Source organism: Alligator mississippiensis, chromosome 2 (genome assembly GCF_030867095.1).
Source record: "Alligator mississippiensis isolate rAllMis1 chromosome 2, rAllMis1, whole genome shotgun sequence".
Classification (NCBI taxonomy): domain Eukaryota; kingdom Metazoa; phylum Chordata; order Crocodylia; family Alligatoridae; genus Alligator; species Alligator mississippiensis.
In genome coordinates this window covers 192,267,518-192,281,768 of record NC_081825.1, presented here as the reverse complement: position 1 = coordinate 192,281,768, position 14,251 = coordinate 192,267,518, and the positions used below count along the sequence as shown (strand labels likewise).

Sequence of the window (14,251 nt, the reverse complement as noted above, 5' to 3'; positions counted from 1 at the left end):
TGCACAGCTGTTGCTCCTGTATGTTTCTCAAATTCTGGGGCTGACTAGTTTAGACCTTAAAGCAATCGGCAAGTGCCTCTGGATGTTTTAACTGTTGTCACCTACAGGAGACACCTGTGGCCTGAGGCAACTGAAGACAATGTTAGTTGGTGTTGTTCTCAAATGCACTTGTAGAGGGCCTCTATACTGCTTGCATGATAGATGGTTGTCCTTTCTTATCCCTTAGAGGCCAGCATATAGAAGAGGCTTGAGATGGCTCAGGAGAAAAGTTGTGGGGTTCATGGCTAAGTAAATCTAGTGATCCCAGCACATCATGTAGGGCATGCAGAGCAGTATTCTTTATTTCTTCCAGCCATTTCTGTCTCCTTCCAAGTCTTCTTAAGAGAATTGTCAGAATTTAAAGGTAACCTAGTAGTAAGTCAACGTAAATGAAAGTAAACTGGCATAAGTTATCTGCCTAGGGGAAGCAAGGTGGACTATGTAGGAAAATAAGTCTACAATAAAGCAGGATGAACCCTCTGAGGGTTTGAAGGGTCAAGTACTGAGATTCCATGAGTTAACAATTGCCTGAAAATTCAGGGTAGTAGACTTGATGTCTCAGGTGGTGCCTTTCAGTCCCATGTTCCTATGCTCCTGCTTTAAGCGGCATTCCCTTCTACCTTCCTGAGAATTGTTTTTTCAAACTAAAGCAATGGCCTTCTACTCTTGTATCACGTAAAATTAAAACTAATATTAATACATGCACTATTGATAATAATATGGATGTTAATAATTTAATTTTAACACTTGATTATTTACCATATACTAGTTACTGTATCGGCTATTTCACAGGAAAAATCAGACCCTTAATTTATTCAAGCAGTGCAAACCCCATTTAAGGAATCAGTAGGGAAATCAATTATTCATTTTCAAAATAAATGTACTATGTGCGCTGAATAGATGCATACAGTGCTGAACATATAAAACATGTTATATTCAGTTTAAAGGTTATGCTGTAATTGTATCAAAGGAATGACTTAAAGCATTTATGTAGCATGAAGTTTCCAAAGATGCAAAGTGATTTTGGACTTTAAGTCTCATTTTCAAAAGTGACTTAGACCATGTCTGCAGGGTAGACATTAGGAGCCATACCCTCAAACGTACTGGTGTTCTCCATGGGCTGCTTCTTAAACCACAAGTAATGCAGCTGTATCTCTACAAGTAGTGCTGTTGTATCTGCGTGTTGCTGTAGAAGGGCTGATTAGCATTGGGGTGGGCTGAAGCACCTGTCTGAAGTTGGGGTATGGACCCTCTTCCCCTTCCTCTTGTTTAGAAGGCCACTCAAGCAGTGTGACATGTATGGGGATGCCATGGAGCTATGTCCTTAGCCACTTAGGAGCATGAGTCTTATTATAAAGCTCATAACAGCTTCTGCTGTTTTTTAAAATGGAGTTTAGGCTCTAAAGCACTTAGAGAGTATTTAATTTATTCCCTTGGTCTCTATTCATGGAAATGTGGGCTGAGTAGAGGACTACAGGAATTAAATTGGCCACAGATATATTGCTTACTGGGTGTGTCTACACATGTATAAAATGCACTTTTTCTAATGCGCATTAAATTTAGTACTTCCAATGTGAGATACTAAATTAATGCTCATTAGGCTGCATTCATGCAGAGTAGCAGATGTGCATTTTTTTTAGTGACACTTAATGCACAGTATACTGTTTTACTGTGCATTAGCATGATGTCACAGTTTTTTATATGACACTTTAATGCACTGTAAAATAGTCTACTGCGCATTAAAGCGCATGTGTAGATGCGTCCACTGATTCCAGCATTCAGCCTTTGTTGAAACAACCATGTTATGTGCCTCAAAGGGATTCCTTGTAATATTGGCCATGGACAAATATTTACTTCAAGCAGTTTAAAAGGGAAAGGGGGAGCTGCTACTTGGGAAGATTAGAGCAGCTGCTACCCTCTAACTACTCGTAGCAATAAAAGCAAGCCTGAAGTAATTCAAGTGAGATAAACCTCACCAAATTTACCCATGGATAAGCAAGGTTACACTTGGAAGCAGTTCTGCTACATTTGTATTGGTACAGACTTGTGCACACGTAGCAGTTAGAGGACAACACAGATTTCACAACCCCTGAGCAGCAACTCCCCCTCTCTCTGAAATCATTGAAAGTGAATGTTTATCGTAGATAATATATTAAATTAGTAGTGAGGCCATTTTTTTACTGATTCAACATAAATGCTATGCCAGTGTCAGGTATGCTACACAACCTACAGCTTCTAACACCTGTAAATGGAAAGTATGTAAAAACAAAATGTATTTTTTTAGGTTGAAATACCTTATACAATATTTGCTACTGTTTTTGCTTTTCTGTTAATATTTCTAAGGTTTGAAAGATAATCTGTGAATTAATTGTGCCTTGCTTGTCAGTGATTACATCTGATAGTTCCATTTTTGATCATACATTTTTCAGCGTCTGCCAGCATGGGTCATTTCAATGCACCTTCCACCCCTGCCCATCGATGTGTACTGCCTATGGGGATCGGCATTACAGGACTTTTGATGGACTCACTTTTGACTTTGTTGGAGCTTGCAAGGTTCATTTAGTTAAGGTGAGATCTTTTCTTTTCTGGTTCCCCAAAATCAAGGTTTAAAAATGAAATAGGGGAAAATTTTGCAACTGAAAATCTGGTAATGTATTTGTGTTACTTACATATTTTTTAAATTACTTGCTTTACTTATGCCACAGTATTATTTTGTTAAGATTATCCTGCAGGCAATTTCTTTTTGAGTTATGCAGTTGCAGTAAACATGAGCAAAATACTTCAGCAGGAAGAAGGTAAAATTTACAATGCCACCTAAGGGAACAGATGAAGGCAGATGAGCCATGAGGTTTTCTATGCATCTGTGCTACACAGAGTCTAATCTAGTTTTTGTTCTACTTCTCACCTACATATACATTCTGTTGATATTTAATGTTTCTTAAATTTTGAGCCATGCCCTAATTATGCTTATAACACATTGCAGTTCCTGTCAGTGATAAGAAAAATGTAATTATTTTGCAAAGCTATAACAAAGTGTTATTGATTTTAGTTTACATATTTTGTTTTTCCTCTGCAGAGCACATCAGAAACTAGTTTCTCAGTCATTATAGAAAACATTAACTGCTTTAATACAGGAATCATTTGCAGAAAATATATTTTCATAAATGTTGGAAAATCTTTTATAATTTTTGAGGATGAAACTGGAAATCCAGTAAGTTTTTAACTTCTTAATATTACAGTAAGAACACATGTATAGTACTGATTGCATGTGTTCCTGTTTAACAAAACATCTAAAAGAACAGCTATTCAAAGTAGCCTGCAAAAGTATGTTGTCTTGTATAGTAGATGCTGATTGCATTTGGCTAGTTCATTGGAATCAGTGAGTGAAATGTACAGAATGTAATATATAAAAGGCCAGACTAGATCAGTGGTTCTCAACCTTTTTAGATTCAAGACCTCTCTCAGAAAATGCCAGCTCTTAGCTTTCATCATTTTTGACTATGGAAAAATACTAGAGCACTTCTGTTGCAAAGAACTTGGAATGACCACAACAGGTCAGAATGTTTATGGATTCCTATTTGATATCCCTGGGCTTATCTTGTGAATCATGCTTGTACACCTACCAGTGGCAATATTATATTGTTCTTACAGTACCATTGATCTCAAGGCACTCCAAGGTGCCATGGGAGTTAGGGAGGGAAACAGGAAGGAGTAGATTAATATGCAGTTACTGGGGAAGGACATGGTGAGACTGGAGAAGTTGCAGTGGGGAGTAGGTGGTGTTTCATGTGACCCTGTATGGGTAATCAAGGAACAGCTTCCTACTTAATATAAACAGTGTCTTTATTATAGCAGTTTCTTACAGAGCTGTTACAGGGCCTACTGTTCTCCCCCAGCCTCTCTAACTCTCTTCCTCTTCCTGTCTCCTCCCCTCACTTCCTGTTCCTCCTTTGGACTCGTCCTTCTGCTGCTGGTTTTGCCTCTGATATCCATACATATTGTTACAGGTGGGAAGGGAAGCATAGCACCGTGGTTGAGAATCACTTGATTAGTTATATGATCATAATGCTTCCTTGTAAGTTTAAAATATTCAAAGGAAGTTTAACTTCAGCAAGCCCAAGATTTCATTTCATGTCTCTGAATTTTTTAACATTTCTATACAATTAAATAAAATAAGTACCAATTACATTAGTTTGCACTGTGGTTCAGGCAGAGATATTGTTACTACAAATCAGATTCTGCTATCTGTACGCTGAGTTCTGTTACTTCTATATGTATTAACATGGTATAATTTTCTACTATGGTAGAGCCCGAAGGTACAATCAGGACTGAGTCTCTTTGCATTTGGGGCTGTGCACATATATAGTTAAACATGCTTAGTGCCACAAATAGCTTGAAGTCTAATTGGGACTGATTGCAGAAAAAAAGTCCTGTTCTGTGAGTAAGGTTAGGAGACTGTGGCCCTATGTAGGGAGGCTCCTGGTCAAGAAAACCCTGCATATTAATAAAAGTACTTGTGCATGTGCCTACATCCTAATGAAATTAGTAAAAATTGCACCTGTGCACCTTTGAGATTAATTTTGCAGCTCCTTATGAAACCTGTACAGCATTTTCATTCACTGTCCAATCCTGCTGCCTGAAAATGTGAAAAGTCATAGAGAGGAATTCTCTTATCCTTCGCTCATTTACATGACAGTTTTATAGCCCAATTAGTTATATATTTGGCACTTGCACACAAGCTGCAATTCTATTATCCCTGTGCAGGGGACACAAATGGGTGTGTATGAAGACTGAGCATGCTTAGTAGACTCTGCAGTGCTTGAGTATGTACAGATCCATGCATATGCGTATCTGAGAGTTAAGTCCTCTGAGAGGGGCCTCCTTTGTTTTAACCCCAGTACCATGTGGTTGTGGCACTTACCAAGGAAACGGATTCAGGGCTCCACTTACCGAGAGGGCATTTTTGAGCCCTCATTTTTAGTACTCTAGCCACCAGACCACAAGTTTGGCACTGTATAGGCCTCTCAGTGTTTCTTTTGAAGGTGAGCTACTGTACCTTCTTGCACTTAACAGTCATGGATTGGAGAGCACTGAGGACATTTCTGCACGGGCATAGCAGTGCTGCTTTGTTTCGGGAGCAGCATGGTGCCTGGGGCAGCATTAGCTTCTGCTGTTCCAATTGCAGTGGCTGCTTTTGTGTTCCCTAATGAAGGTGGTGCCCAGGGATGCTGCCCCAGTTCACTTCCCTTGGTTATGCTACTGAGTTCACTACTGAGTTTCTGCTCCATTAGAGGCAAAAGTCCAGGCTATCACCTCCGTCCCTCCAAAGCATCAGCCATCTCACTAAGCTACACATGCTCCATGTTACACTCTGGCTCGTGACCCTACATACCTGCCTCTTTCTGCTGCCCAGGGAACATGCTCCAAAGGAGTGCTGGAGAGAGGACTGCAGAAATGTCTGACTGGTAGAACCATGAGTAAAGTAGTGTGCTAGGAAGTCAGACAGATACACATTCAGTCCCCCTCTGAGTGAGTGGGGCCTAGAACCTGGATCTCTAGCTTCATAAGTGTGGTATCCCTACATCCAGCTGCTGCGCCATCACCACCACCACATCATGGTGCAGACTCCCTGAGTGACTCCCTATTTTTGTCCCCCCTGAAAATCAGTGCCTGGGGCTAGTGCCCTGCTTGCTCTCCCTAGTTATACTACTGAATGCTCTCACGATCAAAAACTGGAGTACCACATTGCTTTATGCTCACAACTCAATACTAGAAAAACAATTTTACAATCGTCCTTATCATTCATTTTTGGTGTACTTTATTTCTTTGTGGCTAGACACTTTTAAAAGACCTTATGTTATGTATTGGCTTATTTTGTTTTGAACAGAGTCCATCCAGTTATATAGAAAAATTACATATAATACATGTATGGAAAGCTGGATTTTTCACAGTTGTTCATTTTCCATTGGAACACGTTACCATTCTATGGGATCAGAGAACAACGATTCATATACAGACTGGACCTCAGTGGCAAGTAAGCAGAAATCAGAACACCTTAATGCAATTTATACAAACACTTAGCTAACTCCTATCCTCGTTCAAAGTCTAGATTAAAGGACCTAGAAAAAAGAAAACCAACATTCCCACAACACATTTACTGCTTAAGTTAATTGTATTAATTCTCTGACTTTTAATGTCTTATTACTGAATTTTTTTAAAGAATAAATTAAGGAAAAGCCATTTAGTTTATATGGACCACAGTCTCTACTGGCAGAAATTAGAAGTCAGTGCAGCTGTACTGTTTGGCACAAACTATATATCTAGTGCTATTTTTTTTTTTAGGAAGGAAATAATTTTTTTCTTGCACATCGTGGGTGCTGTTGCAATAAGGATAATAAAGGGATACGCATGTAATGCACATACAAACTGTTAAAAGAACATTACTAAGTATAAAATTCAAGCATGTAAAAGTTAGTAATGTCAGCACCATATTTTCTGTGAAGCCTTAGTTTAGACTGTAAGCATTATGATACAGTCTTTAATTAAAGGTTCACATGCTAATTCTTACATATGGCCCCTGCCTCAATCGGTCCCAAAGATGGGTGGTGCTTACTGAATGAATGGTTATTCAATATTTTGTTCACTCTTCATTACTCAGCAATATAGCACATGCCTGTATTAAAATGCTGTATAGAAATGAGAATTATTAATATGTTCATGGGCTTTTATAGCTCTCATCATTCTTGTACCTGAGTACTTCATTGCTGTTGATGAGACTGTTATCACAACCCTGTGAGGTGAGGAGGTAATATTGTAAGGGCATTTTACAGATGAGGAACTTGGAAGCAGAGAGTGAGGTCAGAAATGTCCCTCAATTTAGAATATTGAATTTTAATTTTCTTTGGAACACAAGTTGTAATGGGAATGATTTGGACAATGACACCAGGAAGCTCAGTATTCACGGAGAATTCCACAATAGCTCTGACCAAACACTACACCTCAGCTAGGGATAGACAATCAGAAAGCCTGAGCCTGAATTGATTCAATCTTTGCAGGTTAGTCTAACCTGGCTAGGCTAAATCACCTTGTAACTGCACAGACATCCCCTCTGCACTGAAAAAATGCTGGCATATGCCTGCAGTGGCTCAGGCTAGAAGCTGGGGGACACTAGAGTAGCCCTCCCTTCCCTTGCACAGGGCTGAGCTGAGTGGGGTGTGGCCAGGCCCCAGCAGAACACTGTGATTAGGGAGGGGTCCCTCCCCTTGATAACAGAGCATTTATCAGCTGTGTTATCAGCATTTAGCACCCCATCAGAAAACAAAGCCTCACTCATTAGTTCAACCTCTTTTTAAACACCTTTTTCCAAAGGAAGGAAAGCAAGGACATTACCAGCTGAGTTGTTGATTAGTTCCAAAAAACCCTAAGTGGACACTGTCCTGTCTGCCTTACACAGCATTAGCTATCATACCACATGCTGGCTATGGTTCATGCTGTGGGAGAGAGGGGGAAGGGATCTCTGCTTAAGTAGTAAGTGGAGGGGGAAGGAGGGGAGAGGCACAGGGAAGCCAGCAGACCTTGCTATGTCTGCAAATCTCTGCTGGAGCTCCAGCCAGGGAGCAGAGGGGAGGGGCCAGCCCTGCTGTGGAGCAGAGAGCCCTGCCCAGCCCAGAGAGCATGCTGGGATGCTGGGGGTGTCTGGCTTATCTTAAAACAGCAAGGGGTCTGGGACAAACGTTGCATAAACCAGTTTTAGCCAAATCAGTTAAGTCTGGTACTCCGTTCAACCAGGTTTATCTCAGACAGGTTTCACCCATTTTCAACTGCTTTGTGTGTACTGAATGTCTGTTCTGTTACAGGTTTAAACTAGTTTCTGATCACTTAAACTGCTTTATGTGTTAATGTCTGTCCCTAGCCCTCATGTCTGCAAGCACCAGCACCGAGTGCAGAACTCTACTAATAAAGATCCAAGTTTTTGCAATCTAAATGGAGTCCCTTTATTATTGCACAGAGCTCTGTGCATGAAACATCTGTGGCCTGACTATTTTAGACAATGTAATCTTATGTTGCACTTTCTATATTCTCAGCACAGCCCCCATTACCTTCAATTGCAACTATGCATGTTTGGCACTTCTACAAATGGTACAGATAGCATCTAGCTCACTGGGGCAGCTTTCTGTTCCCAGGCAGTTCTACCTCAGTTACTATACACTTCCCAGCTTTTGTAACAGATGAAGCAAGTATCCTATAGCTAGCACCTCCACTGAACAACCGTGATTGAACCAAAACAAGGCCGTTCAATGCAAAGTGTAGCAGGCATCAGGTAGAAAACAATGGTGTTCATATGGTTAAGGACTGTGTCATAATACATACTGAAAAAAGTGAACTGCAACCTTAAATCCCTTTGCTCCTCACTGGTTCCTTGTTCTAGTTTACTTGCCCAGCCTGTACCAGTTGCTCCCCATCCCCAACTTTTCCAATATCAGCATATCCTTCCTTGCTAATTGCATCCCTCCCTAACTCCCAGTGTAGGTTCCTTGCCCAGCCAGTTACAATTCCTATCATGCATCTCAGTCCTAGTCTGCTTGCTTATCTTGTCAGCCTCCCCCATCACCCATTCCTGTTTTTCCAATCATTACCTGCCAGCTTTGGGTGCCAAGTCTCCCCTCTCCTTGGGACAAGGGCACCTTGCATCAGTCTCTTCCCCCAGCCTCCTTTGCATACATGCAGCCTCTTGTTTCTTTTGCATTTGAATTGGGCAGCTTCCTCCTCTGTGATGCTTATGCCCGAAGTGAAGTCACTGAGGCTAGGGACAGACATTCAAAAAGCCTGAGCCTGAACTGATTCAACCTTTACACGTTAGTCTAAGCAAGCTAGGCTGAACTGCTTTACAACCACACAGACAATCCCTCTGGACTGAGGAAATTCAGGTATATCCCTGCAGTGGCTCAGGCTGGAAGCCGGGGGTGGGGGTGCTAGAGCAGCCCTCCCTGCCCTTCCACAGAGCTAAACTGAGGGGGGCATGGCCAGGCCCCAGTAGGGCTCTGATTAGGGGAAGGTGTGAACCCTCACCCTACCTGCAGTCCCACACTTTTCCCCACTCTCTGCTCAAGGGGTAGGGGTGTTGCTAGCCTGTAGCCCTGGGCTAGCACTCTGAGGCAAGGCTGGGGGGGAGGGGAGGGGTGCAGTGCATGCAACTGTTGATGATACAGAGATTTTCACTCCCCCCCCTGGTTTTGTATACTGTCTGCAGCAAACTGACAGGCAAACAAGCTGGAGGGGAGGTGGCAGCTGATAACAGTGTTTATCACCCTTATCTCAGTGTTAGTATACAGATGCCTCAGCAAAGGCAGAGGGGAGGGGGGGGAATTTGTGTTTAGCAGAGAGTGGTGACGAGGAGGGAGGGGAGCAAACAGCTCTTCTAAAATGTTTCCAAGGAAGAACATTAAACTACCTGTTGAGTAGCTCCATAAAGTTTGTCTACCTTTGTTTCTTCCACAGCATGAACTATAGCCAGCATGTGGTCTGCTAGCTAAGCCAGAGGTGTCTGCTAAGGCAGAGAGGTGTGTGGGGGGGGAATAATACCTGTTTAGCACGGAGAAGCCAGACAGATGCAGAGGGGAGGGGCCAGCCCTGATGTGGAGCAGAGAGCCCTGCCCAGCCCAGAGAGCATGCTGTGATGCTGGGGGTGTCTGTTTTAACCAGCAAGGGGTCTGGGGCAGACATTGCCTAAACCAGTTTAAGCCAAATCAATTAACTCTGATTAAACCAAGTTTATCTCAAACCAGTTTCAGCTATTCTCAGACTGGCTTATGTGCACTAAACATCTGTTCTGTTACAGGTTTAAACCAGTTTCTGATCACTTAAACTGGTTTATGTGTAATTTCTGTCCCTAGCCTGAGAGTACAGGAACAATAGTTTCCCTTCTCCTGGTTCCAGTCCTTAGACCCTGACCAGTCACAGCAGCTTAGAAACTTCAGTTGCAGGACTTATTCTGAGACTGGAACATACAAAATGCAAATAGATTGTTTAGGAAATTTAGCCACTAACATCTAAGAAGTCTACTGAACAGCTTGAACTGCAGATTTTCAAAGGCTTATACTCTGTATTTCATCAGAAAAGCAAAAAGCTCATCTCTGATACAAAGACCACACACTGTCAAGTTTCAAGTCCCTGCTCCAGAGATAACCATAATTTTCATCTTAAATGCCAAACCATTTTCTCTTAGTCTTGTTCTCAGAAATAGTGTTACCATTTTGGCTGAAATCTGGGGAAATAATTTGTCTGAGACATGGAAAATTTCTGGCTAACATAAAAGTTTGGGAAAGCTACCAACCATGGAAAACAGGGTTTTATAATTCAAAGCAATTTTAATAATAGGTGTGGCCAGTAATTCCACAGCAAATATATATATATATATATATATATATATATATATATATATATATATAATTTTAATGTATAGTATATATCTTTTTAGGGTGAATTGACTGGATTATGTGGAAATTTTGACTTGAAAACAATGAACGAAATGAGGACTCCAGAGAATTTTGACTTAACAAATGCACAAGAGTTTGGAAGTAGTTGGGCAGCTGTAGAGGTAAGTAATAATAAACATGTCTTTCTTAGTATCTCCTTGCTTGATTACACTATACAGTTTATCATTTCTGCACCCAGTAATCCCATGCTCTGAAAATCAGATTAGCTGCAGGTAGTTCTTACAATATCTACAGATCATGTATTTATAATACCTCATGACACTGAAATAATAATAATAGAAGAAAAATAAATAGGGCACCTTTTGTAACAGATGTTACATCACCGTTGCACAGAAAATCAATGTGCACTTTGCTTATGCTTTAAATATACTGCAGTTTTATGTTAAAATCAACATATTGTTCAAAGAGTAATAAAAACTTGCACAACTCTCTTGTACATGTCTGTCGCTCCACTAGAAAATCTGTAAATCAAAATTTCATTTATTTTCAATTTGCAGACACAGTAGATATATACATATTTTGTTTGCATGATTTAATGTTGCATCTTTAGCTTAAGATGATGAACCACGATGAAGCTCCTAAGGTTGTTTTCAGAAGTCCATTGAGACATTTTTTTTAAAGTAGGGGCTGATAATATATGGCCACTGGATCCAGCTAATGATGCTGAAGAGCTCTGCCTGTCCTTGCACCAGCACTGGGGCTGGGCAGCAAAGAGCTGTGCCAGGGCTGGGCAGCTTCCAGCTGCTCTCATGCTATTGCCACTGCTCCCCACCCTCCTGGCTTCAGTCCAATGGGGGTGGGTGGTGTTAGCAGTGGGGGCCCTTTCCTGCACCTATGTCGAGACCATGCAGATGGGAGCTACACCTGTGCTGCCACTGCCTCCCCATCCTACTACTCATCAGCTGCAGTGTGGAGACAGCTTCCACGTAAGAAGTTGTGCCAGGACCAGGCATCCATAAACTGTGTTTGCAATGCCACCACTTCTCTCCCACCTCTCTTAGCTGTGGTGTAGGTGCAGTTTCAAGCTGATAGGGAGCTGTCATGGGGCTGGACAAACTTCAACTGTGCCCGCACCGCAGCCAGGGTGGATAAGGGGGAGGTAGCAACAGCATGCATGAAGTTTGTAGGTACTGGCACAGCTCCCCACTGCTAGAAGCTGCGCCCATGCCCCAGCTGGCGGGGGGAGGGCAAGCTGGGAGAAGTAGTGGTGGCATGGGTGCAGCTCCCAGCTGCCTGGTTTGAGCATGGGCATGGGGAAAGACCCCCTCCACTAATACAGTGCTAAAACCATCTGGCCGGTGCTGGAATGGAGCCGGGTTCTTCTGTAAAGGTCACTGGCCCCTGTCTTAAAGTAAAAGGTTTAACTACAGAAAAAAGGAAAATTCAGTATAAGTCACCTAATTCATGTCTGGATGACTCAAGTGAATAATTAACTCAGAAGACACTGAGTTTATTCAGTCTGGCAGTCTTTAACTCAAGGGGGAAAAAACATTTTTTTTAAACTGAATTTTCAGTGCTATAAAGAATATTGACAGTGGGAATGATGCTTTCTGGCAGAACAAGGAAGAGTTGGCTTTACATCATCAGTGCAACTTATTGCTCACAACTGGTAAATATCCAACCGTGAAAATGCAATAAGAGGGGAAAATATTCTTTACATGTGCTGAAAAATTAAAAACTGAACTGTTTGCCATATATTTGGTGGTGATCTCTCAGTCCTCTGCTTTTGGTAGCAGTTAAAGAATGAGGGTCTGGCCCTCTAAATCATGCGCGTACTTTTTATTATTTATGCAATTAATAAGGATTAAGAATTAAACTCAGCAACATCTACACATAATATTGGTGACTTAGCTTTTCCACTTTTTGTCCAGAAAAGTAAAATATTTTCCCATATTGCTTTTTATTTTTCAAATATACATATATTTTTTTTCAACTTGATTTTTTTTGACACTGTTTTTTTGAAAGTTCAAATATTACAGTGGTTCTGAAGTGTGCTTCTGAATAGGTGATGATTTTCCTTTCTGGTTCAGTGTGTTGACAGCTCTGACATTCGTAATCCATGTAGTTTGAATCCACTTAGAGAGCCATTTGCCAAGAAGGAATGTGGGATACTGTTAAGCGAAACGTTTGAAGCTTGCCATCCAGTGGTGAGTAGTGATGACAAATAAAATGATATACAGTTCTATCTTCATGATTAAAAAGAAACTTTATTTTTCAGCCTACACCAATTTATCTGCCATTCCTGTCTGTCATGACAGATTAGAATAAGAGAGAAAACTTAACCCATATCTTTTCATATTCTTAAACATCAGCAGTTAGTTGGATCTTACATAAGGCTCACATGTGCTTTTAGTCAGTCTCCAATTCATCTAGACTCATTCCATTAATTAGCCATGCTTTAGGGACCAATTGTTTTATTTTTACACAGAGCACTGCAGTTGATCCTATTAATACAGATGAATTGAAGAGAGGGCCAATTATATCTTTCTTTCTCATCCATCCACTGGGTACTTATACATCAACGTACCTACTTGCTGGATTGTTTTATACAGGGAAATAGTAATATTCACCTATCTCACATTTTTGAGCTTATTTAAGCAAATACAGCATATCCTGACAGTGTCAACGCTGAAGACTTTTTTCCCAGAATAAGTTAAATAGAGTCCTTCACTCAAGTAATACCTGAGAATATAAATAAGCCATATATCTGGTTCTGAAAGTCAACAGATGCAGGCTGTGTTAGAGAAATAGAAGAAGTTATTTTGAGACCAGGGTTGAACATTGAAAAACCCCAAGATGCCCTGGAGTATTCAAGTCAAGGGACTACAAGTGACCCCAGCTTATTTTAGTTGTCAAGGTGTGTGTGTGTGGGGGGGGGCGGGGGAGAGAGTGGAGATGGAAAGTAGCTAGGCCCCAAATAAAGATCATAACATGATTTTATGTGGGAGCAAATGTTGCAGTTTTCTCCCTGTAATCTGTCCACTAGGTAAACAAGTAGTTGTAATCTTTATTAGTTCCTGAGAATCCTTCAAGTGTAGGCCTATATAGAGGGGCAAGAATTCCTTAGGGTGATATCTTTTATTGAACCAACCATGCAGAGTCTATTGTAATAATTCAGTTAAAAAAATAACACTGCTAATTGTTTATTTTTCTTTTAAATTTGGTCACACACCTCCAGACTTCATGACAATCACAGCATCATTTATATGAGTGTTTTTAAACACTGAGAAATCAAGTTTTATTACTAGTTTTACCATATGCTTTATCATTTATTAAATGACTTGTACAGTTAATGGTTATTAACAGACTTGTTAGGTTTATTTATCTGTAGTTAATTTATAATTTAGTTTAATTTCTTAATCTTTAATATTTTTAACTTACTACAATTTAAACATGACAATCATTGTTCTATCTCCTACTTCAAGACAACATGAAGTAGGAGATAGATGAACATCACATAGAGGTCTTACTAAATGGATTCTTATATATAATATACTTTAATTATAATGCTTAAAACTGGACAGGTCTCTTCTGATTATGATGATGAAATAGTTTGCTTTTCATTTTATACAAATACATAAAGTAATGGGAGTGTAATTGGTAGAGTGGTTAAGGTGTCTTTCTGTGTCTCTGAAGTTGTGAGATCAGTCTCTTCTCTGGACCCATGAAAGGCTACCCCCAGTTCACATTAACTGCATAGGGGTACCTGGTCATTT

The 14,251-nt window shown here is 40.6% G+C and overlaps 1 protein-coding gene across 1 annotated transcript in view; it reads left to right on the top strand.

Moving 5' to 3' along the window:
* The window catches only part of OTOG (otogelin), a 205,494-nt gene that overhangs the window by 109,434 nt on the left and 81,809 nt on the right, over positions 1–14,251 (top strand). The window contains exons 25-29 of the mRNA XM_059722614.1: positions 2,469–2,607; positions 3,116–3,250; positions 5,927–6,073; positions 10,517–10,636; positions 12,566–12,682. Of these exons, the coding sequence (XP_059578597.1) occupies positions 2,469–2,607; positions 3,116–3,250; positions 5,927–6,073; positions 10,517–10,636; positions 12,566–12,682 (658 nt within the window). The remainder of the gene's footprint in view (positions 1–2,468; positions 2,608–3,115; positions 3,251–5,926; positions 6,074–10,516; positions 10,637–12,565; positions 12,683–14,251) is intronic.